Here is a 23,854-nt window from a genome sequence, read left to right as displayed (position 1 = left end):
AACTACAAGTTCAAAGAATCATTAATTTGCAGAATGCTGCAAATAATTTGCCAGACTCATTTACTGTGAGTAAAGGTGTCACAAAATCATTCATTCCTGCAAGGAATGTGCCGGAAAGAGTAGAGGTACCAAATAAAACTATTCAACTCCTTATCTCAAAAGAGAGTGGGGGAAGTACGGCAAACCCTCGAAAGCGCACGAGAAAACAGAGGAAACAATCCTCTGACACAGTAAATGAAACTCAACCTCAAGTTGAGAGACACCAAGTGGATTTACCCAATCCGCCTCCCACATCAACAGTGCACTCAATTTCTGATGATGGGACATTGGAACGCCCTGACGCGGTCGTATTGGGAAATACCGAACTGTCAAACGGGGTACATGAAATTTCCATAAACTATGTTGATTCTGAAGAATCATTTGATCGTAAGACTACAATTGTCGACATATACTTTGCCTCATCAATTGCAAAAACCATCCAAAATGATCCAGATCCAAAATCCATGGTAGAGTGTAAGAAACGCTCAGACTGGAACAAATGGAAGGAAGCAATTGAAGCAGAGTTAGCCTCGCTCAATAAAAGAGAGGTATTCTCATCAGTGATACCTACACCTCCTAAAACCTTCCCTGTGGGTTTTAAATGGGTTTTCGTCCGGAAGCGGAACGAGAACAATGAGGTGGTGAGATACAAGGCGAGGCTTGTAGCACAAGGGTTCACGCAGAGACCCGGCATTGATTTCAATGAAACATATTCTCCAGTTATGAGTGGAATTACGTTCCGATATTTGATTTCGCTGGCAACTCAAAAACGTCTATCTATGCAGTTGATGGATGTCGTGACAGCATATTTATATGGGTCACTAGATTCGGATATATATATGAAGGTCCCCGATGGGATCCCAATACCGAATAAAAGCGCAAATCGCAATATGTATTGTGTAAAGCTCAAAAGATCACTCTATGGTCTTAAGCAGTCGGGAAGGATGTGGTACAACCGACTGAGTGAGTACCTTTTGCAAAAGGGTTACTCCAATAATGATGATTGCCCGTGCGTCTTCACAAAAAGATCCTCCACAGGATTTTGCATTATATCAGTGTATGTAGATGATTTGAATATCATTGGCAACACACAAGATATTGATGAAGCCCGCAAACATCTTAAGACGGAATTTGAGATGAAGGATTTGGGTAGAACCAAATTTTGCTTAGGTTTGCAAATCGAGCACCTTCACTCAGGAATTTTAGTGCACCAATCTGTCTATGTCCAGAAACTATTGGAGAAATTCAATATGGACAAAGCATATCCAAATAAAACTCCCATGGTTGTTCGATCTCTTGATAAGGAAAAGGACATTTTCCGACCACGGGAGGAAGGAGAAGAGATATTAGGATCAGAATATCCTTATCTCAGTCTCATCGGAGCACTAATGTACCTTGCAAACAGTACCAGGCCTGACATTGCATTTGCAGTTAATCTGTTAGCAAGACATAGTGCTGCCCCGACTAAGCGTCATTGGACCGGAGCAAAACAAATCCTTAGATACCTTAATGGTACTAAGGATCTTGGCTTATTCTTTCAGAAAACCAATGATCCTAGCTTAATTGGATACGCTGATGCTGGCTATTTGTCTGATCCCCACAATGTCAGATCACAGACAGGTTTTGTGTTCCTTCACGGTGGAACCGCTTTATCATGGAAGTCATCTAAACAAACCTTAGTGGCTACCTCTACAAATCATTCTGAGATTATTGCACTATTTGAGGCATCACGTGAATGCGTGTGGCTCCGCAGAATGATAAACCACATTGAGAAATCTTGTGGTATTGATTCCGCAGAATCACCTACCATTATCTATGATGATAATGCCGCTTGTATTACACAGATGCAAAAAGGTTACATCAAAAGCAATATTACCAAACATATTGCACCTAAGTTGTTTTATCCCCATGAGCTTCAGCAAAGTGGAGAGATAAACATCTTACAAACAAAGTCTTGTGATAATCTAGCAGATCTCTTCACCAAATCCCTGCCTACTTTCATATTTGAGAAATGTGTTAAGGGAATCGGTATGAGACGGCTCAAAGACTTGCAAGTTTCAGGGGGAGACTCTCTGAATGATGGACCCAGCTAAACGCTTCACATTGCACTCTTTTCTTTGATGAGTTTTACTATCAGGTTTTCTCATTCAAAGTTTTTAATGAGACAATGTACAATACGAGCATATGTCTTATCTCATGTTTTCCCCACAGGGGTTTTTCTAGAGATAAAATCAAGACATATATATATTACTCCCTAAACCTTGCAGGTTTATGGCAAAGTAATAATCATTCATATTATTCCTAATTTTTTCCCACAGGGTTTTTAAAAGGAATTTAATCATATGTTGATCCCAAGATGGATTCGATCAAAAGGGGGAGTGTTACAGAAGCTTTATTTGATCTCATCAAATGAGCTGTTACAAATGGAGGCCATGAAACATAGTTAAGGCCATGGTTAAGGCTAGGCTAACAGCCATGGTTAAGGCTATGCTAACAGCCATTTCATGGCAATAAATTATCTTTATTGCTGCTGTTACAAGAGTTACAATTCCTGAAGTTAGTGACATTGTAAATCTCCCTATATATTGTAATCCTTGAGATCAATGGAATTGGACTTTTCACCACACATTTTGTCTACACAAAATTCTCCTAACAGTGAACACCGGAGCTAAAGACTTCCCCCAGCTTGCAGTTGCAGAACCGTTCAGGATAGCTGAACTCTACCGAACTGCTAGTTTGGCCATGATTTCAGGACGTGGGAGTACTCAAGCAGTCGTCTCCTTTGGCAGTGGAAACGACGACAGTTGATATTCGTAGCGCATTGCCGTCCACGGGTCATTTCGCAGCTTGCACGTACACTTCCACCATCGGAAAATTCAGGTGCTAGAAAAAGTTTTTGCAGCGTGGGAAAATGAGACCCTGTACCTGTAGGCACGGGCCTGCACGTACACGTACCCATATGATGTGAACTGGAATGCACTTCTTCAGTTAGGTACGGTACGTTCTTCGTTTCCTGAAGGAAAACTACGGAGGTTGCCTGAACTTTTATTTCCATGGTGACAGGAACAAATATGTACGCCACGTTATAGTCGCAGCTTGAATTGAACGAGCTTCGGATTTGGAAAACTCAAAAGTTGTTCGCGTCAGTCAAGCTGTCCGAGCATCAACGTTGCAATACAACCGTCAACCGGTTCATAACGTATACGCTGCCTGACGGGTAAGCGTAGCGTACATGTTGTCACCCCCCCCCCCCCCCCCCCCCCCAAAAAAAAAAAAAGCGTAGCGTACATGCTTGACCCCTTCTCGACCGTACACGTCCGCCAAGTAACAGTGTTTCAGCTTCACCCAACCTGGTGTTCGATCGTTGTTCCTGTTTCAGCCACCGTGACACCAGCAGCGACGCCGCCATGCCCGCCTCCGCTTTCGCCGGCGACGTCGCCGTCGCGCCGGTGCTTGAGTTCCCGGAACACCCGCGAGCTCTCCTCGAAGATGTGCGCGCGGCGGTCGTAGTCCGTGGGCCGCCGCCCCTCGTCCGCCCCCGCGATGGCCGCCTCTTCCAGCACCTCCAGCTCCTCCGGCGCCAGCCCGGGCTCCTCCGCCTGGCCGGCCGCCGGCTCCGCGTCCTCCCGCGCCTCGACGGGCTCCACCGCCCCGCCCCCGCACGACGTCGCACGGGCGCGCAGGCCGAGGCGCGGTTGCGGCGCCGGAGCCACGCGCGAGGGGCGGGCGCAGCCGTGGCTCGCCGTGGCCCGGGCCCGGCACGTCGTCGTCACCGCCACGCGCGCATGCGGCCGCGCGGGGGCCAGGCGGGACACGGGCTGCATGTGATCGCTCGTCGTGCTCTCTTGTCGGGAGCGGTGAACACGTTGGGGATCAGGGGAGAGCTGCGTCGGGGGATCCGGCCGTGGGGGATGCTGGATGCGGCAGCTTTATCCGTGTGCCGGGGGTCCGGGCCTCGAAGATTCGGGGCGCGTCGCACGCATGCGCGGGACCGCGCGGCGCGACACGTGGGGCGACCACGCGTTGGGTAGGGGTGTAGAGGTGGCTCCCGCCGTGGCTGGGTGACCGGACGGGCCACGAGCGAAAAGTTACACCTATCCCTAAAAAGATTTTATAAATAGACTTCATTCAGCCCTTCATGTGAGAGATTCTCCTCTAGCGCTAGGATTCAAGCGTGCTGCCAAACAAGGCCATGGGCGGTGGGCGGACGGGTGGTCCAGTTGCTGACGTCCCACATGACCACATCTCGTGCTCATTGCTGAACACGCACTCGGTGGCTTGAACCGCGCGGCAAGTAGAGTTTTCCCCTCCGTTTCTGTTCGCCCGACGCAACGAAAAAGAGTATCGTGGTATCGTGGCGAGGCGGCTCCAGAGATCTCGAGGCTCGAGACGCAACGTCCCGCGGTGACCGACCGCGCGGCAAGGCGCTACCACATGATTTTTTCTTTGAAAGAATGATTTGCGAACAGAAATTTGCGTAGCCTAGCTTCAACACTCGGTGGGGGTAAGCAACACTATGGCGGAGGCAAAAGGCTGGTCCCAACTCCCAACTCCCGAACCCAACCGAACAATCGACGAGGCGACGACGACGCGAGCCGGAAAAGTTCACGGATCCACGTCGGCGAACGGGCACGCACGCATGGGTTCCCCGGATCTTCCGAGCCTAGTTTGGTTCGCACTACAGTTATAGCGCGCTAAGAATAGTAACAACTTTGACTATTAATTTCGGTGTCAAACAAAATCAATTTACAAAATCAATTTACAAAACCAATTTCAGAACCCCGCGCTAGTGACCTTGAAGAATTTAATGAGGCCTTTGACCGCGCGATTAGAGGATGTTACTGTAACATCACTGTAACTAATCATCGATTAATTACCGTCATTAGATTCGTCGTGAAAAGTTACACTCATCCCTAAAAATTTTTAAAAATAGACTTCATTTAGTACGTCATGCATGCGAGATTCTCTTTTCGGAAAACGTGCGCGCTAATTTTGTTGGGAAAAAAAAAACAAACAAGGCCCCTGTCCGGTCCGCGCTCTGCCCCCCAACCCAAGCTGCGCAAGTGCAGGTGCAGCAGCATTCAGAAGAAGTTCAGCGGGCGAGGCTGCTGATGCGAAGAAATTCGCCGCAAATTTCGTCTTCATGCACAGTCCGCAAAAAAGAATTTATCACTAGTCCTTTGTTTAGATACAAAATTCTAAATTCTAAAATTATCACATCGAGTAAGAATCTTACGGGCTGATTGGTTAGCTGTAGGCCGCCGAACCTGGCTCGCCGGATTTTTCATTTTTGTATTTAAAAAAAATTAAAATTTCAAAAATATTTGGCGGTTTCGAAAAATTTCAAAACTATACCTCTGTCGCCCCTTGCCTGGGCGACAGGGGCCTGTCGCCCTCTGACTGGGCGACAGGATCTAAATGTAAAAAAAATTTACATTTAGGTCCTGGCGCCCGGGACGCATTAAACAGCGAACTTGTAAAATAGATATAAAATCGTAGAAAAATCGGAAAAATACAAACTCAACTGTTCTGGATTCTATGAAACAAGATCTACAACTTTTGTTATATAAAGTTTTTCATTTGATCAATTTATCTTGCTCTATTTTAAATACTAGTTTAATGCACTATTTAAATCTCAAGATCCATCCTTTGGATGCATGTCATCTTTGGCCAGAGTGTTGCATATGGTAAGCATAGGCTTGTACAAAATTGATAGGCCCAGAAAACATTTCTAGAATAAGTTTTTAAATTAAATCTTGCAATATGTCTAGTTTAAATGAGTTATTTATCCATGCTGCTATACTGAGTTTTAGAAGACATAACTTTTATAGTACCATTATTTTATTTCCTAAGAGCTACAATAAAAGTTGGTAAATTTTAGATAAGCACAACTAGACCAAATGAATTATTTCAAATTTTTCTAGGTACAAGAACTATTTTTCTTGATTTAGTGCATTTACCTTAGTCATAATTCATTTGGTCTAGTTGTGCTTATCTAAAATTTACCAAACTTTTTTTATAACTCTTAGGAAATAAAATAATGGTACTGTAAAAGTTATGGCTTCTAAAACTCAGTATAGCAGCATGGATAAATAACCCATTTAAACTAGACATATTGCAAGATTTAATTTAAAAACTTATTCTAGAAATGTTTTCTGGATCTACCAATTTTGTACAAGCCTATGCTCACCATATGAAACACTCTAGCCAAAGATGACCTGCATCCAAAGGATGAATCTTGAGATTTAAATAAAAGTGCATTAAACTAGTATTTAAAATAGAGCAAGATACATTGATCAAATGAAAAACTTTATATAACAAAAGTTGTAGATCTTGTTTCATAGAATCCAGAACAGTTGAGTTTGTATTTTTCCTATTTTTCTACGATTTTATATAAATTTTACAAGTTCGTTGTTTAATGCATCCCGGGTGTCAGGACCTAAATGTAAATTTTTTTTACATTTAGGTCTGTCGCCCATCCAGGGGGCGACAGGCCCCCTGTCGCCCAGACAGGGGGCGACAGGGGTATAGTTTTGAAATTTTTCGAAACTGCCATATATTTTTGAAATTTTAATTTTTTTAAATATAAAAATGAAAAAAATCGATGCAGCGTGAGTATGATTGGTTAGGTGAAGTAGCATTTGAGCCTGGTCCGTGCGATGCAAAAAGGTTCTCTGGGCCTGGCTCACGCCATGCAGCCAAATCGGGCGTTTCTGGGCGGCCAGGCTCGCGCGGTGCGAGCTAGACATATGGGGAAACGTGCACTGAGATGAAAAAAAAAGCCGGACCGGTGCTACACAGTGAACCAAACAAAATCTCTGATTGCAAACGTGAGCCAAACAAAAGGCTGCCGCATCCAGCGAGCCAGGCTAGCGGGAGCTAGGATCTGTTGTGCGAGCCAGGCTGCACACGTCCGCAAACCAATCACGCTCTGCGTTGCATGAAATATTAAATCTAAATAAAATAAAAAATTAATTATATAATTTACTTATAAATTACGAGACCAATCTAATGAACCTAATTAGATCATGATTAGACACTAAATAACTACAGTAACTACTACAGTAAATATATGCTAATGACATATTAATTAGTCTTAAAAAATCTGTCTCGTAGTTTACAGATGAGTTCTGTAATTAGTCTATATTTAATATTTCAAATATAAAAAAAATTCTTTTTAAAAACTTCACAGCATGCATAGGCTAGAGTACTAAACTCTGCCATGAGCCCATGACCGTGAGACCCGCCGGTCCGGATTTTGGGAGCCGTACATCACACGGCCCAGATGCCCGAGAGGCCGAGAGTCCGTGTTCGCAGCGATGAGATTCGCTAGCACAGCGCACAGAGCACATAGGCTAGACGTCTAGTGGATTCCGACGCGGTAGTGAGATGATCTGGATCCACTACTGCACTCCGCTTGCGATCCGATCCATGATCCGTCGAATGCGAGTTCGGCCGGGAGGACGACAGCTGTGGGGGCCAGCCGATGTGGCAGGACAGGACGTTGATTTCCGAGCGGAACAAGAGAAGCGCGAGGACCTCTCTTCACGTCGCCTCCTCCCGTGGAATGGAAACACGCAAAAGCGCATGCGTTTCTTTTATCGAAAATGCGCGCTTGATTATGCTACTAAGGAAAGAAAAGGGAAAGAAAACTTTTTTGATTGCGAAAGTAATACGACTGATGATTAATATGCTTGGTTGTTCGCTAGTAGTACGAAAAGGTGAGAAATAGAATGCGTACCTTTCTGAGTCTTGTAATTGAATTTTCTCCCATGTAATATGTGTCTGTTTTTCAAGTACTTGATTCACAAAGTGATGATAATAAACAAAATTATCACACAGCAGGTTTTTTAAATGGATATAGAGTAGGGTGTGCATGCCTATGTCTGTAGAGTTGAGTATGTACGCTTGCAATATGCGAGTGTTTCTATCTCTACAATGCTTCATAAAAAGTTGTTTAAGTCAAAACAAAAGATCAATATTACCCTAAGAAATTTAAGAGTAACACTTTGTTTGAAAGATAGTCTTAAGTGGGAATATTATTTCAATGAGGGTGAGACCAATATCAACAATCCTACCATTTTATCTATACCAATATCTTAGCAATATTAATGTTGAAGAGGTGCTACACGTTGAAATGATTTGTATGGCTATGCTATTTTCCAACCGATGCATCACGTTGGGCGCCCATTACAAAAACAAAGCAACGATATGTGCTAGTGGAATAACAATTATCTTAAAGGCCAGCCCTTTATTTTTCTTAAGAAACTTTTTTAGAATTTTTCATGAGATGGGAATTTGTATTAGAAGATAAAGAAATGGCATGTGAAAACTACTTTCCACATTAAATCTGGAAATTACTTCAGAATCAACAAATGTGCTTTTCACCTAGATGCTACCTTTTTATGATATTTAGGTGAGGGAATCAAATAATTATGAAAAAAAGAAAATCACATATATGAAATGCACTAAAAAAAGGAAACAAAAAGTATTGCATGTGCCTTTCCATCTCTATAACTTTTTTCTTTTTGGATAATGTTATCCTGATATCCTAGCCATATGATGTTATTTAGATAAATTTCTTGGATTGAAACACATAAGTGCAGAAGACAAGGGAAAGGAAGCCTATTCGCTCATTGGTTATTGGTTGACTCATTTATGCTAGGAGATTTTTTCTAGATAATGGAAAATAAATCTGATTTCACCCTCTCCTCAATGGAGGAATCACTCCACCCTTATTATACGCTAGGAGAAATAGTCGTGTTTTTTGCAAAAAAAAATTACGCATTTTATTGCAAAACTAACCTACGTCTCGTCAGGAGAATTTGATGGAAACCGTGCAAGTCTTTTAAAAAGAAAGTCCAGCTATCTCCACTCAAACGGGTATCAAAAGTTGCTTCCCGGCAAGGCGCGCATGGCCGAGTCTTCTCGACCCTTCCTCCTTTCCCCTTGCTACAGTAGGGACAGGGCAAAAGCGAAGCGACGGCGAGGTAGGGTTCCGGCGGCGATTTCGCCGGCTCCCTTCCTCTCCGGCAGCCGATACGGCGCCGGAGAGGGAGGCGAGCCAGTGAATCGGCGTGCGGATGTATATAGGTTAGATAGTTTTTTTATCTAGACCTTCGGTTTACTTGCCGTCTGCGACGACGGTGCAGCTACGGTTGCCGGGGGTAGAGGCCGTGATGGTGCTCCCCTGTTGGCGAATAAGAGTGATCTCCGGTGATGGCGACGAGTACGGCTTCATCCCCGGTGAGATCTTCGGGAGGTCAGTGACTTCCTCTTTTTGTGCGAGAAGGGAACATCCTTTCCCCTGCTTTGCAAGTCTTCGCCGACGACGACGGCAGTCTTTCCGTCGACCTCGACGATCTTTTGGCCAAGTCACTGATCCTCCCCGTGGTCCTTCTCTTTGCGTTGGGGAGGGATCTGTTGTGCTCCCCCGTGAGCTTCTCTTTCCGGGTCGGAGTTGTCGGCTGCGGAATCTCTGGTGGGCTGCTGATTCCGGTGGGAGGAGGCAGCGCCACCCTCTGCTCTGGTGATGTCGAGTTGCTGGAGCTTGCTCTTGCTCTTCCCCCGACGGTGAGCTCGCCGATATCCTTTTAATGGCTCAAATCCATCTCGACAGGAGGTCTGGGGTGGTGGTTCTTGCGGCTTTTCCAAGTTCTGGAGGTTGCCGGTGGTGGATCTGGAAGTGGGTGCTTCGATTTTGGTCCTGGTGCAGACGAATCGGAGCTCAGTTCAACGAACGGGATCTCTGAGAAGAGGAAGACGAACAGCAGCTCTTCGGACTCCTTTGTAATTTTCTTTTCCTTCAAGATCTTTTATGTAAAATGGGGGTGTACTGTTCCTCAATTTAATATATCTTCCCCTTCGCAAAAAAAAGTTGCTTCCTGGCAGTACTGGACAAGATTTTCAAGGGCACTTTGAAAAATCAAGCACTCTTTACCAAAAATATCCCTTTTAGCTGTAGAGAGGTTGAAGGTTGTTGGGCAGCACAAGAAGTTAGAGATTTCGAACTGCCACACCACACCTGAACTGTACTTGCCGGAATCAGCTCAGAGACATTGGCCCTGTTTGGGGGAGCTTCCTGGAGCTTTTGCTTCTCCAGGAAGCTCCAAAAGCCACAAGCTCCCCCAAACGGGGTCAGATTCTCCAAACCGCGGAAGCTTCAAAAGCTCTTCTTTACACTACAAGTGGAAAAGCTCTATCGGAGCAGCTTCCCGAGCTTTTGGCGTCCCTCCTCCCTTCCACGCGTCCCCCTCCCTCGAGGTCGCCGCCCCAGATCCATCGACACCCGCCGCCCTCCCTCCGCGCGGCCCCGCCGGCGGCTCTTCTCCTCGCCACCTTTAATGGTCTCCACCCGAGCTCCGCCCGCCGGCCACCTCCACCCGAGCTCCGCCCGCCGGCCACCTCCGCCGAGCTCCACCCGACGGATCCACCCTCGACCCGAGCTCTACCCGCCTCCACTCGAGCTCCTACCGACTCCACCCGAGCCCACCCCGACGTCCCCCTCCATTCGCGGCCGGCGAGCCGAGCTGCGAGCTCCGGCTGCCTCCACCCGAGCTCCGCCCGGCGGTCGCCTCTGCTGAGCTCCGCCCAACGGATCCATCCGCGGCCGCCTCCACGCCCCGGCAGCTCGGCTCGCCGGCCGCCTCCGCCTGGGAGCCCCTCCCCTCTGCGTGGATCGACGCACCGCTGCCCCTCCCCTCCGCGCGGCTTGCCGCGCCGCGGCGCCGCCGCCCCTCCCCTCCGCGCGGCTTGCCCGGCCGCCGCCCCTCCCCTCTGCTTGGACCGCCGCGCCGCCATCCTCGCCAAAAGCTCTATTGGAGAAGCTTCCCCAAACAGCACAGCTAGCTTTTTCCAAAAGCTGATTCCTACACCAGCGGGGTGAGCTTCTCCAGGAAGCGCTTTTGGAAAAGCTGCCGCTCCCCCAAACAGGGCCATTATGCTCGTCCCTCAAATGACCCAACGCCGTGGGCACTGGGCAAAACTGGAAATAAACCCCCGGCCCAAAGTCCCAGTACAACGCAGCGACGCACGAAATCACGCGCGCTCCTCCACCCGTCTCGCTCTCCAGCGCCTCCCTCTCCCTCCCTTCCCCTCCTCCCCGAGGCCCCGAATTCCCGATCTCACCAACGCGGAAAAAACGAAGACAGAAAAAAGGCGAGAGAAAACAAAAAAAAAGTACTACTTCATCTCGTCTCACACACCACACACCTCAGCCGCCCGCCGTCTCCTCCTCTCCCCTCGCCACGTCGCCGTCCGCCGTCGCGCAGGCGGAGCCCCAGGCGCACCGCGCGGCGCCGCCGGATCCGCGCGACCCGACCCCGGGAGCGCGGCGCCGCTAGGCCGCCGACTCCGCCTCCGCTACCGCCGCGCGGCCAGATCCGCCAGAGGCGCGCGCCCGGATCCGCCGCGCCGACAGGGAGCGCGCCGCCGCACGCCCAGCTCGGCATTGGCTTGGCTCGATCCAGAGGCGCTCTGCTGCCGGTGCGTGTCCTGATCCTGTCCTGCTCCTGGTCCCCCGGTTGTCTACGTTTGGCGCGATCTGGGAAATGTTCCGTGTAAAGTTGTTTTTGGGGGTTTATCGGCTACTTTTGTTTCGGTAAAGCGAAGCGAATTGTTTGATCCAGCTTAGAGAAATTTGAGTTTTAGGCGCTTGAATCGGTACTCGATTGATTGATTAGATTTTTAGTATTTCCTTCGCGTAAGTAGTATTGTTTTCCTTTTTGTGCATCTACGAAGTTCAGTAGTTGCTAATTCAGCTGTTTTTTACTTGAAGTAACCTGCATTCAGTAGAAGCTAGTGGAGTTTTTGATCCAGCTTCGTTTTATATTCGTTGAGTTGTGCTCAAGTCGTATTATCTACTGTCCTTACAGTAGTACATGGACTGATGAAACTAAAGCTTTTGCTGTATGTTTTGTTTCAATAGGTTGGAGTATTCTGTAGTTGTGGAGCTGTGCATGGTGCTAAATCGTGCAAACTGCAAAGATGAGATGAGTCCAGCACACAGCGTGCTGCAGTCCTGCATCGTGCAACTGAGCCTGTTCTTGTAGCTGGAGTCCTTATTGTGATGATGCAGGGGTTGAGAGGTGGCAGTTATATATGACTACTGGTGAGCCCTTGCTCCTGTCAGCATCCGGAAGTGCAGATTCACCTTCAAAGCAGCAGGCTCCTGCTCGGCCTTCGGTAGCCTCATTAGGCTGCCTCTGCCCTACTGATTCATTCTCTTCATCACTGTACGAGGATTGTGACACGGCTTCTGTAAACCTTGCAGATGAAAGGGAGGCTGAGCCAGAATATCGTCGAGAGGAGTCTGATGTGAGAAGTGTGTCAGAGCGCTTCCAGTCCACTGATTCACACTTTTTCCATCGTTTCTCGGTGGAATGCTCTCAGAAGGAGAGGCAGCGGAAGGTTTCTTGGGGTGGTGCGATGGAGATGCAGCGTTCTCCATCAACCCTAGAGACCGGGATGGTATCTACTTCCAATGAGAAGACAAATCACTCCCAGAGAGTCAGGAATAAGAGCTCACAGTTTGAAGATCCCTTTTCATCTGAGCATGAACCAAGGTTAATTTACATCAATGATCCTAACAGGACAAATGATCGATATGAATTCACGGGGAACGAGATCAGGACAAGCAAGTATACCTTGATTACTTTCCTGCCTAAGAACCTCTTCATACAGTTTCATCGCCTGGCATACGTATACTTCCTAGTCATAGCTGCTCTTAACCAGCTCCCTCCTTTAGCTGTATTTGGAAGAACTGCTTCTCTTTTCCCGCTACTTTTTGTGTTGTTTGTGACTGCTATAAAAGATGGATATGAAGACTGGCGGCGTCACAGGTCCGACAGAAATGAAAATAACCGAGAGGCACTTGTCCTTCAACATGGCGATTTCCGGTTGAAGAAGTGGAAAAACATTTGTGCAGGGGAGGTGGTCAAAATTCATGCCAATGAAACTATGCCTTGCGACATGGTGTTGCTGGGTACAAGTGATCCAAATGGTATAGCCTATATCCAAACTATGAATTTAGATGGAGAGTCAAACCTAAAAACAAGGTATGCTCGCCAGGAAACTACTGCCATGGTATGCGATGACTCATATTCAGGCTTGATCAAATGTGAGCAGCCCAACAGAAATATCTATGAGTTTACAGCTACCATGGAGTTAAACAATCAGAGGATTCCACTTGGACAATCAAACATTGTATTACGTGGATGTCAGCTTAAAAACACAGAATGGATTATTGGGGTCGTTGTGTATGCCGGTCAGGAGACAAAAGCTATGTTGAACAGCACGATATCTCCTTCAAAGAGCAGCAACCTAGAGAGTTACATGAACAGGGAAACCCTTTGGTTATCAGCTTTCCTCTTGATCACATGCTCAGTTGTGGCTACAGGGATGGGGGTTTGGCTGTTTAAAAACTCTAAAAACCTGGATGCCCTGCCATACTACAGAAGGAAGTACTTCACCTTCGGTCGGGAGAATCGAAAAGATTTCAAGTTTTATGGCATTGCTTTAGAGATATTTTTCTCCTTCCTCAGTTCTGTGATAATCTTTCAGATCATGATACCCATATCTCTGTACATCACAATGGAGCTAGTCAGGGTGGGGCAGTCATACTTCATGATTGGAGATACACGCATGTATGACAGTAATTCAGGCTCACGATTTCAGTGTCGATCCTTGAATATCAACGAGGACCTAGGCCAAATACGATACATATTTTCAGACAAAACAGGCACCTTGACACAAAACAAAATGGAATTTCAGCAAGCTAGCATCTTTGGGAAGAATTATGGAAGTTCTTTGCAAGTCACTAGTGACTTTTCACATGAAATAAGAACTACAGGCAAGGCTTCTGACTTCGGTTTTTTTTTGGACCAACCATTTCTTTTTTGTGCTAAGAACTTTGATTAACCTTTTAGATAACTTGTTCTCTAGGAAAAAAACTGAGAAGCAACCATAGTTGCCCCCCATAATCTAGGCATTGTTGGTGTATATGTGAGCCCATGTATAGAGGCCCATCTAGAGGCCCATGTATAGGATCTATATATCTCACCCTTCTAGGGTTTGGAGGAATACACACAATTATTCTCTCCTACATGGTATCAGCTAGCCTTCTCCCTCTCCCTCTCTTCCTCCTCTAGCTGTAGCCGCCGCCGCCGGCACCATGGCCGGCCGGCCGCTGGCGCCGCCCCTCTCTTCCCTCTCCTTCCCCCCTTTCTTCCTTTTCCGGCGGCACCTCCCCTGCTTCCTCTGTTCTGGGCGCCGCCCCAGCCTGGCACGCCCCCGCCGCGGATGTCCCTGCTGCCGCCGCCCCCGCCGTGGGCGCGGCCGGCGCGGGCACGACTGTGTGCCTGGGCTGCGCGCCAGCTCCGACCTTCCAGACAGACGGCGCGGTGTGCTGCTCGAGCCCGTTGGGCCCGTACCTCTCTAGCCGCGCGGCTGCCTCCTCGGTGCTGAGCCCGCGGTTTGCCGAGACGCCGAGCTCCGCGTGGCACTCGCTCGGGGTGCGCGCCCACGACGGGAAGGCCGGCTGGGCCGGGTCCGCCCTGGAGGAGGCGGATCCGTCCCGCCGCTCGCCCTTGTCCTGCCCGCCCTTGCCCATTGGGTCGCCTGCTCCTGGGCTGGGCCCGCTCCCACCAGGCTCACGCAAGGCCGAGCAGGACCGCCCTCCGCGCTAGCTGCCGCCACCGGCGCGCCTCCCGCGGCCTTCGCAGCCCCAGCCCCAGCCCCAGCCCCTGCGCCTGCCGGTGCGGGTGTGGGCGCGGCCTGCGCGGGCGCGCTTGCTGGGCTGCCTGCTTGCGAGCGCACCGGCCCACGGGCGCAGGTCGCCGCTGCTGCTGCAGGGGGCACGGGCGCCGCCGGATCCGCCGCCGCCTGCCTCGCGGCCGCCCTCCGAGACCTCGAGGCCAAGCTCGTGCGGGCGCACGCCGCTTACGCCGCGCAGGCCGCGCGGGTGCACCCCGCGCAGGCCGTCGCGCCCGCCGCGCAGGCCGCGCGGACGCCAGTGGCTGCGCCCGCGCTCCTGCGCGCGCCCATGGCGCCCGTGCCCGCGCCCGCGGCGCCCGTTCCTGCGTTCGGTATGCCCCCCGCAGACGCGCCGTTCGCCGCTGCCGCCTTCCGCGGGCAGCCGATCGCCGCTGGAGCTGCTACGGCCGACGATGCTCTCGCCGCGGCCCTCCTCGCCGCCAAGACCGAGGCTTAGGCGGCTCAGGAGCGGGCCTGCGCGGCTGCCCTCGCTTGGGAGCGCGAGCGCTTCGCGGCCGACGCTCACTCGTCGGGTCGCCGCTGAGAAGCCCTACTTCCTTGTCCCTCCCGTCGTCCCCTTCACCGAGCACGGCGCTTAGTCCTCCCACCAGGCTCCGCCCTCTGGATCTGGACCCCGGATCGACCCGCCCGACCCCCTCTTTGGTGCTCCTCTCACCGGCCAGACCGGGGGTGGGGGAGACCGAGGGCGTCGTCGGCGGAGGGGACGTGGTGGTGGCGCTCGAGGCACTCTGGACCCGACTCCGGCTCCCAATCCTGCTCCTGGCCCTGGAGGTACGCCCTGGCCATCCTTTAGCGCCCCATGGCCAGGGGGCATCCCGATGTGGCCGTTTCAGGGTCGGGGGGGGGGGGGGGGCTCGTCCTCAGCCCCAGCCGGCGGCCATGCTCGCCGCTGCTGCTCCCCTATTTGCGCCGTCCCGGACCCCGTCCGCTCCATCCAGCCAGCAGCCGACTTGGCCTGGGGGGTGGGATCAGGCCGCACTGGCGCCGTCCTTCAGCGCCATGGGGCGGACGCCGCCGGTCAGCACTGGGTGGATCGCCGACTCGGGTATCTCCTTCCACACCACCCCACATGCCGGTATCCTCTCTTCTGTCCCGACCCCCACACCCCTCTTGTCCTTCTTTCATCATGGTTGGTGACGGGTCTTGCCTTCCTGTCACCGCCGTGGGTTCTGCTCCTGGCTCCTTTCATCTTCCCAATGTCCTTGTTGCTCCGCAGATGGTTCATAACCTTCTTTCCATTCGTCAGTTTATAGCTGACAATTCTTGTTCCATCGAGTTTGATTCTTCTGGCCTCACTGTAAAGGATTCGGCCTCCCGGCGTCCGCTACTCCGGTGTGACAGCACGGGGCCCCTTTACACCCTTCGCCTTCCTTCTTCCGCTGCACCACTCTCGCCTTCTTCTTCGCCCTGGCCGTCTTGGTCTGCTGTTTTTGCCGCGACGCCGTCTTCCACCACATGGCACCGCCGTCTTGGTCACCCTGGCCGCGACGTTTTGGCTCAGTTCAGTCGTAGTACCGATGTTCCTAGTACTAGGGCTCCTGCTGAGCCCCTCTGCCATGCGTGCCAGCTCGGTCGTCATGTTCGGCTCCTTTTTTCTTCTTCGCATGCGACGCATGCATTTGATCTTGTTCACTGTGACCTGTGGACCTCTCCTGTTCTTAGTCTTTCTGGCTATAAGTACTATCTGGTGGTGGTCGATGATTTCTCGCACTACTCTTGGACGTTTCCTTTGCGCGCCAAGTCTGAGACTTTCCCCACCCTCCTCCACTTCTTTGCCTGGGTGTCCACTCAGTTCGGCCTCACCGTTAAGGCCGTCCAGTGTGACAACGGGCGGGAGTTTGACAACTCCACCTCCCGTTCTGCGAGATTTGTGGACTCGAGTCGTCCGGATATGGTCTGCCGACTCAACAAGTCTCTCTATGGTCTGAAGCAGGCTCCTCGGGTTTGGTACTCTCGGTTCGCCACGTTCTTGCTGACATTGGGGTTCACCGAGGCCAAGTCTGACACGTCTCTCTTCATCTACCGCCGTGGGGATGAGACTGCATATCTGCTGCTCTATGTCGATGACATTGTGCTCACAGCCTCCAGTCAGCAGTTGCTTCAGAGTGTCATCTCTCTGCAGCAGGAGTTCGCTATGAAGGATCTGGGTCAGCTCCACCACTTCTTGGGCGTCACTGTTGAGCCTCGCTCGTCTGGTCTTCTCCTTAACCAGCGGCAGTACGCACTCGATATTTTAGAGCGGGCTGGGATGACTGATTGCAAGCCCTGCTCCACTCCTGTCGACACTCAGACGAAGCTGTCTGCTGGTCTGGGTGATCCGGTGGCTGATCCTACTACCTACCGGAGTCTGGCTGGCGCTTTGCAGTACCTCACCTTCACCAGGCCGAACCTCACCTACGCTGTTCATCATGTCTGTCTCCATATGCATGATCCCCGGGAGTCACACCTTGCTGCGCTAAAGCGTCTCCTCTGCTACGTCCGTGGCACTGTGGACCTCGGCCTGGTGCTTCACCGCTCGTCCTCTGCTGAGCTGGTGGTCTACACCGACGCTGACTGGGCTGGCTGCTCGGACACTCGTTGCTCCACTTCTGGCTACGCCGTCTTCTTGGGCGGCAACCTGGTCTCCTGGTCGTCCAAGCGGCGGCCGGTTGTCTCCCGCTCCAGTGCTGAGGCGGAGTACCGGGCTGTCGCTAACGGCGTGGCGGAGGCGTCCTGACTACGACACCTCTTGGCGGAGCTCCACAACCTGCTCGCCAAGAGCACGCTCGTCTACTGCGACAACGTCAGCGCTTTGTATCTCTCCACCAACCCCGTCCAGCATCAGCGGACGAAGTATGTGGAGATTGACCTACACTTTGTGCGCGACAGAGTCGCCATCGGCGATGTTCGGGTACTCCATGTCCCGACTACCTTCCAGTTTGCTGACATCTTCACCAAGGGACTGTCCTCCTCAACCTTCTCGGAGTTTCTCTCCAGCCTCAACGTAGCCGGTGGCTAGTTGTGGCTGCGGGGGGGGGGGGGGGGGGGGTATTTGCCCTTTGTACTCTCTTCTTGTCCAGTCTTGAACACCCTGCACCGGTAGTTCAGACTGCGGGGGGGGGGTGTTGGTGTATATGTGAGCCATGTATAGAGGCCCATGTATAAGATCTATATATCCCACCCTTCTAGGGTTTGGAGGAATACACACAATTATTCTCTCCTACAGGCATCACTACTATGTACTAGGTTGAACTCAATCGTTCAGATTTCTTGATCAGCTGTAAAATTTCCACCTCCTATCCTCCTTTTGTTGGAGTTCTGTATTTTGCAGCTTGTTTGCACAAATAATTGAACCTGTATGTCATATAACTCATTCATTTCCATGGTGGTCCTTGCCCAAACAATTTCATAGGAAATCATAAGTATTTTACCTTAAAGTCTGTGTTCCAATCAGAAGACAACAGATTACCTTTACCACAGCTTGATGATGAAAACAACAGAAGCCTGTATCTGCGGTCTGCCCATTTGGGTGTTAGTTTGCTACTTTGCTAGGTACTACTATACTAGGATAGCAGACCAGCTATAACATTGTCTAAACCATGGTTCCAAGTCCCTGCTAGAATATTCCATAGTGAGAATGTCTGAATTTAAAATTAATAAGTGTCTGGGATTAAATGAACAACCACTTGGCTCCTGCCTGAGGTCCTGTATTTTATAAAAATTGTATATGAAAGCTGGTCCATACTATGCAAAATTCAGAATCCTTCAGATTTCTTATCTCTGCGCAAGCAAATCTAGTGATTTCATTGTGGGCTTAGTTGTGGTCTTTCTTCATTTATTTTCTACACCTCATTAGCTTGTCTTATTTTGCAGAGTCATTGAGACAAAGCAGCAGTAAGTCCAAAATCAATGTTGATTCGGCACTGATGGCACTTCTGAATCAACCATTGATTAATGAGGAAAGGCTTGCTGCTCATGATTTTTTCCTTACCCTGGCTGCATGCAACACAGTAATCCCAGTCGGCACAGAGAATACTCACGATTTGACAAACAAAGTAGATGAAATTGGCGCAATTGATTACCAGGGAGAGTCACCTGATGAGCAGGCCTTAGTAACTGCAGCTTCTGCTTACGGGTATACTCTTGTGGAAAGAACGACCGGTCACATTGTTATAGATGTTCTTGGGGAGAGGTTAAGGTAAATATCGCATCCTTCTAAGTTCTCTGTGATGAAATTGTAACTACCACCGTTATCAGTCCCAAGGAAAGCATTTCATACCTTATAAATTTTTTGAGGGTGTATTTACTAACTAATTGTTATAACCAGGCTGGATGTTCTTGGTCTCCATGAATTTGACAGTGTGAGAAAAAGAATGTCTGTTGTTGTAAGGTTTCCAGACCACAATGTAAAGGTTCTCGTGAAAGGTGCTGATACATCAATGCTAAGCATTTTGAAAGTAGAGATTGGTGATGGGCTTTATGATTCATTGCACGCTAAAATTAGAGAAGCTACAGAAGATCATCTGTCAGGTTATTCATCAGAGGGTCTACGGACCTTAGTGATTGGTTCGAAAAATCTGACAGATGCAGAATTCATTGAATGGCAGGAGAGGTATGAAGAAGCTAGTACCTCCATGCATGAGAGATCAGCAAAGCTCCGTCAGGCAGCTGGTCTAGTAGAGTGCAATCTGACTCTTCTTGGTGCAACTGGAATTGAAGATAAGTTGCAGGATGGTGTTCCTGAGGCCATTGAATCCCTCCGACAGGCTGGAATCAAGGTGTGGGTTCTCACAGGAGATAAGCAAGAAACTGCCATATCAATTGGTTTGTCATGTCGGTTGTTGACTCAAAGCATGCATTCGATTATCATAAATGGTTCATCGGAGTTTGAGTGCAGGCGTCTTCTAGCTGATGCTAAAGCCAAATTTGGAATAAAGTCGGCTGATTTTCGAAGGGATCCACAAGGTGCAGATGATTTGTACAATGGTGATATTTCGAAATTGAGGTCCTCAAATGGTCACATGTCTGGAAGTGCTCCACAAAACTTCGAGTTAACTGGAGTTATTGCTAGGGACAAGTCAGAGTACAGTGAGAAAGTGACGAATTTTGACAGCACCGAGCTAGCACTGATAATTGATGGGAGTTCCCTTGTGTATATCCTAGAGAAAGACCTTGAATCAGAGGTTTGATCTCATCTGCACTGGTTGATGTGTTATAACTGTCACATATTTTAATTTATTGGTTGATTTGCACAACCATTTTTACAGACCATCCTTCATTGCACGTACAACAGCTTTATTATCAAGTTGAAGTAGATTTGTTGTGCCTTCATTCATTAACTAACTTTTTGCTACTTTCTATTTACAGTTATTTGACTTGGCAACTTCGTGTAAAGTCGTCATTTGCTGCCGTGTTGCTCCACTGCAAAAGGCTGGCATTGTTGATTTGATTAAAAGCAGAACGAGTGACATGACCCTGGCGATTGGTGACGGTGAGATACTGAATCTGATTCTTTTCCAGATAATACCTCATGTTTTTCTTGCTCATTCTTTGACCAATCAATTGTTTGAAATTTTAGTTTTGATTGCTAATAATAGCTGATGAAAACCTTCTTAAATTAGAGTTGAAATTCTAGTAATCGATTTCGTTTTTAGTTTTCCCATTATAAGTGAACCACATTATCCACAAATGGTGCTAGAATATTTGACTGCATCCCAGATTAATGATACTGTCGATATTGGTGTTGTATGGTTGCACCTATTTTAATACTATGTTGTATGCATTCATAAATGTTGGATGCTTTGTTTTATTTATCTGACCATAACTGATAGCTGCATTTCAAGAGAGTCCAGTTCAAGTGTGTATTGGTAATGGTTTATTCTACTAATTCACTATCTGTTGAGCCTAACAATTAGCGCAAAGCATTTCTTTCAGCGGTGCATATAGAGATGGAAATGTCTGATTGCGCAGAATGAGACAAATACTTTCACGTATTTTTCTTTTGTCATCTTATTCTTGTGAGACTACATATTTTTTCCCCATTCTTTGACCTTCCAAGTAAACAGTAGACTATGCTTGATACTCCTTCCTAATTGTGATCCTGTTTCATCTTTTGGCAGGGGCAAATGATGTTTCAATGATACAGATGGCAGATGTTGGTGTTGGTATATGTGGTCAAGAAGGCCGTCAGGCAGTGATGGCTTCAGACTTTGCTATGGGACAGTTTCGCTTTCTGAAGAGATTACTTCTTGTACATGGGCACTGGAATTATCAGCGCATCGCTTACATGATCCTCTACAACTTCTACCGCAATGCTGTCTTTGTGCTAATGCTTTTCTGGTACGAGCTCCCCTTGCTATGCTTGCATTCTCTGTAAACCTTTTTTCTTCAGTGCTTGAGCATTTAGATTTCAGAATGTCCATTGCATATTACTACCTCTGTTTCATAATGTTTGTCAGTCCATGTACCCAGGAGGCTCAAAAGCTAAGTATGTTTCTATGAAATCTGGTTGTTATTGATATTGTTTGATAGATGAACTACTGATCTATCCAATGAGTTCAATTTTGACATAGGTGTACTAAACAATAATCAAATACTATGTCATCTAGGTAGTGTTACATGGACACGGGTGCGGGTGTCGGTGTCCGACTCGGGTGCGGGTGTCCAATTCGTTAGAATTTTTGGGGACACGGCAAATAACACTTGGAATCCGACACGGGTGTCGGAATCCGATGCGGGTGCGGGGTATCCGACTTGGCAAAAAAATTAAGACACGGGTGTCTGGGAAACACAGCATCTAGGTAGTTGGACTGAACGAACATTGCAAAATGGAGGGAGTAAAAATTTTAAATTTTCTTTTCTACTCCCTTCATCCCCAAATTATTAGTCGTTTTGGCTTTTATAGATGTCTAAGTGCATAGCAAAATTATGTATCTAGAAAAGCTAAAATGACTAATAATTTGGGACGGAGGAAGTACTATAGAAGACTGAATTGTTGGCCGTTTGGTTGTGTGAATTGATCTGAACATTCATGTGCATGTGGCGTGTATGATTCTTTGTAGAGATCATTTGCACATAGTTATATTCGTTTTTATTATCACTTAAATCTTGATTTACTGAAAGTTTGACATGTACATTCTTTATTTAAGGAGAATCAGGCAGTCTAGGACTTACCAACTTATTGTAATTGTTCGTTTGAGATTCATTATAGTTTGCCAAGTGCCAATGCTATTATCATAATATTCTTAATTGTGAAATTTGAATGTTTCATTATCTTTGTAGGTATATCTTACATACAGCTTACTCTGCAACTCTAGCATTAACAGATTGGAGTAGTGTTTTCTACTCCCTTATATACACATCAGTTCCAACGGTAGTAGTTGGCATTCTCGACAAGGACTTGAGTCATAATACCCTTCTTTATTACCCGAGACTATATGAGGCTGGGCTTCGAAATGAGGGCTACAACTTGTCACTCTTCTGGATTACAATGCTAGATACCGTGTGGCAAAGCCTTGTCCTTTTCTATGTTCCTTTCTTCACATACAATATCAGTACAATGGACATATGGAGTATGGGAAGTTTGTGGACAATTGCTGTGGTTATAATTGTCAATATGCATCTGGCCATGGACATTCGACGATGGGTGCTTATTACCCATCTTGCCGTATGGGGTTCTATAGCTGCTACGTTTTTGTGCATGGTGTTAATAGACTCAATACCAGTTTTCCCTAACTACGGGTAAGTTCTGGCTGAATGGTTTACTTTACTACCTAAGGCAAACGTCATGAGATTCTATTTTCCTTTTCCTGTCAGGACAATATACAACATGGCTGCTTCAACTACCTATTGGCTGAGTGTTTGTCTTATAATAGGCCTTGGGTTGCTGCCTCGGTTCCTTTGCAAAGTAATACATGAGACCTTTTGGCCATCTGATATTCAAATAGCAAGAGAAGCTGAGCTTTTAAAAAAGCTGCCTCAGCAGTTTGGTTCAAGGCCTGAAAGTGATATAAGCTAACAGCAGTTGCACACGGTTATTTTGTCAATTGACTTGAGGCTGTGTTGATTCATTTGTTGAGGTGATTTTTGTCAAAATTTTGGTAAGTTCTAGTTGTTACCCTTTTATATGATGTATTCACCCTCAGATCCATTTTCACTGTGCACATTATTAGATTTCCGAACATTCAGCCTCCGTTCACAAATATAAATGTGAAACTTTGACTATCAATTTCTGTAAAATATATTATTGCACATAGAAAAATGATAAATTCCGAAATTGCTTTCCATGATGAATCTAGCATCATTATCAACCTTACGGTTCAAAATTGTTTAAATTTTTAGCTAACAATTGTCAAGAATAAATCAAATTACTACAGCCTGGTTGAACATGTCTCCACACAGCAGAGGAATGTATTATCGTAATATGTATTTTGTGCATGCATCAGGAGTTAGCCGTTCTTCTGTAGGACTAAAAATTGTTTGATCTGCAGTTTCAGTAATCTGTCAGCGGATGTGGACATTCTTCACTTTATCTAGCTGTTATTGTTTTCTGCATGTACCAGTGCTGACCTATTACTTGTAACTAACTTTTTTGTTTTGAAAACCATGGTCTTAGATCATACGCAGAGGACAAATTTGGTAAGGTATACAAATTTGGGTTGCGGAAGAAACTTGAAAATGCAACGGGCTGACAAAGGGAACTGACTGTACTGGTATTGACAACAATGGCTTGGGCCTTCGGGGGTTTTAATCAATCAAATGACAAATGTACAGATATGGGAAAGACGATACATACACTGTATTTTAAGGTAGAGTTTGTGGTAGTCTGTGCTTAGGAAATAAAGACGTAAATAGATACAAATTCTTTTCGCACTCTGCCAGCCTTCTGTATCATCTGACTATATAACCACCTTCATTTTCTTCCAGCTGTAACGGCGTTTGGGTAGTGGCTTGTCCAGTCGGAATCTTACGTTTTACAGCAATACAAGGTTCAGTTCTGTAATCTAGTCTCTTCAAAACCCATCCAACTTGTTGGGCATTTGTTTCATGATGTCTCAGTTTTACT

At 47.8% G+C, this 23,854-nt stretch overlaps 2 protein-coding genes across 3 annotated transcripts; one reads left to right on the top strand and one right to left on the bottom strand.

Annotated features, from left to right (window-relative positions):
* Positions 1-3,318: 3,318 nt before the first annotated feature.
* LOC120692392 lies at positions 3,319-3,925 on the bottom strand. Its single transcript, XM_039975666.1, has one exon. The coding sequence runs from the start codon at positions 3,861-3,863 to the stop codon at positions 3,381-3,383; it is 483 nt and encodes a 160-aa protein (XP_039831600.1). The 5' UTR covers positions 3,864-3,925; the 3' UTR covers positions 3,319-3,380.
* Positions 3,926-11,084: 7,159 nt separating this feature from the next.
* LOC120692065 (phospholipid-transporting ATPase 1-like) lies at positions 11,085-23,854 on the top strand. Of its 2 annotated transcripts, XM_039975277.1 has the most exons (10): positions 11,085-11,523; positions 11,966-12,148; positions 12,311-13,888; positions 18,664-18,988; positions 19,118-19,973; positions 20,158-20,281; positions 20,910-21,129; positions 22,072-22,530; positions 22,606-22,889; positions 23,405-23,854. In XM_039975277.1, the coding sequence occupies exons 2-9, from the start codon at positions 12,139-12,141 to the stop codon at positions 22,805-22,807; spliced, it is 3,774 nt and encodes a 1,257-aa protein (XP_039831211.1). In that variant the 5' UTR covers positions 11,085-11,523; positions 11,966-12,138; the 3' UTR covers positions 22,808-22,889; positions 23,405-23,854. The 2 variants fall into 2 exon arrangements, with proteins under 2 accessions (XP_039831211.1, XP_039831210.1); XM_039975276.1 differs by having other exon boundaries at positions 11,107-11,523; positions 11,966-13,888.

This window comes from Panicum virgatum, chromosome 9N (genome assembly GCF_016808335.1).
Source record: "Panicum virgatum strain AP13 chromosome 9N, P.virgatum_v5, whole genome shotgun sequence".
Classification (NCBI taxonomy): Eukaryota; Viridiplantae; Streptophyta; class Magnoliopsida; order Poales; family Poaceae; genus Panicum; species Panicum virgatum.
Note: the sequence above shows the minus strand (reverse complement) of the source record. Positions and strands in the feature narration are given on the sequence as shown.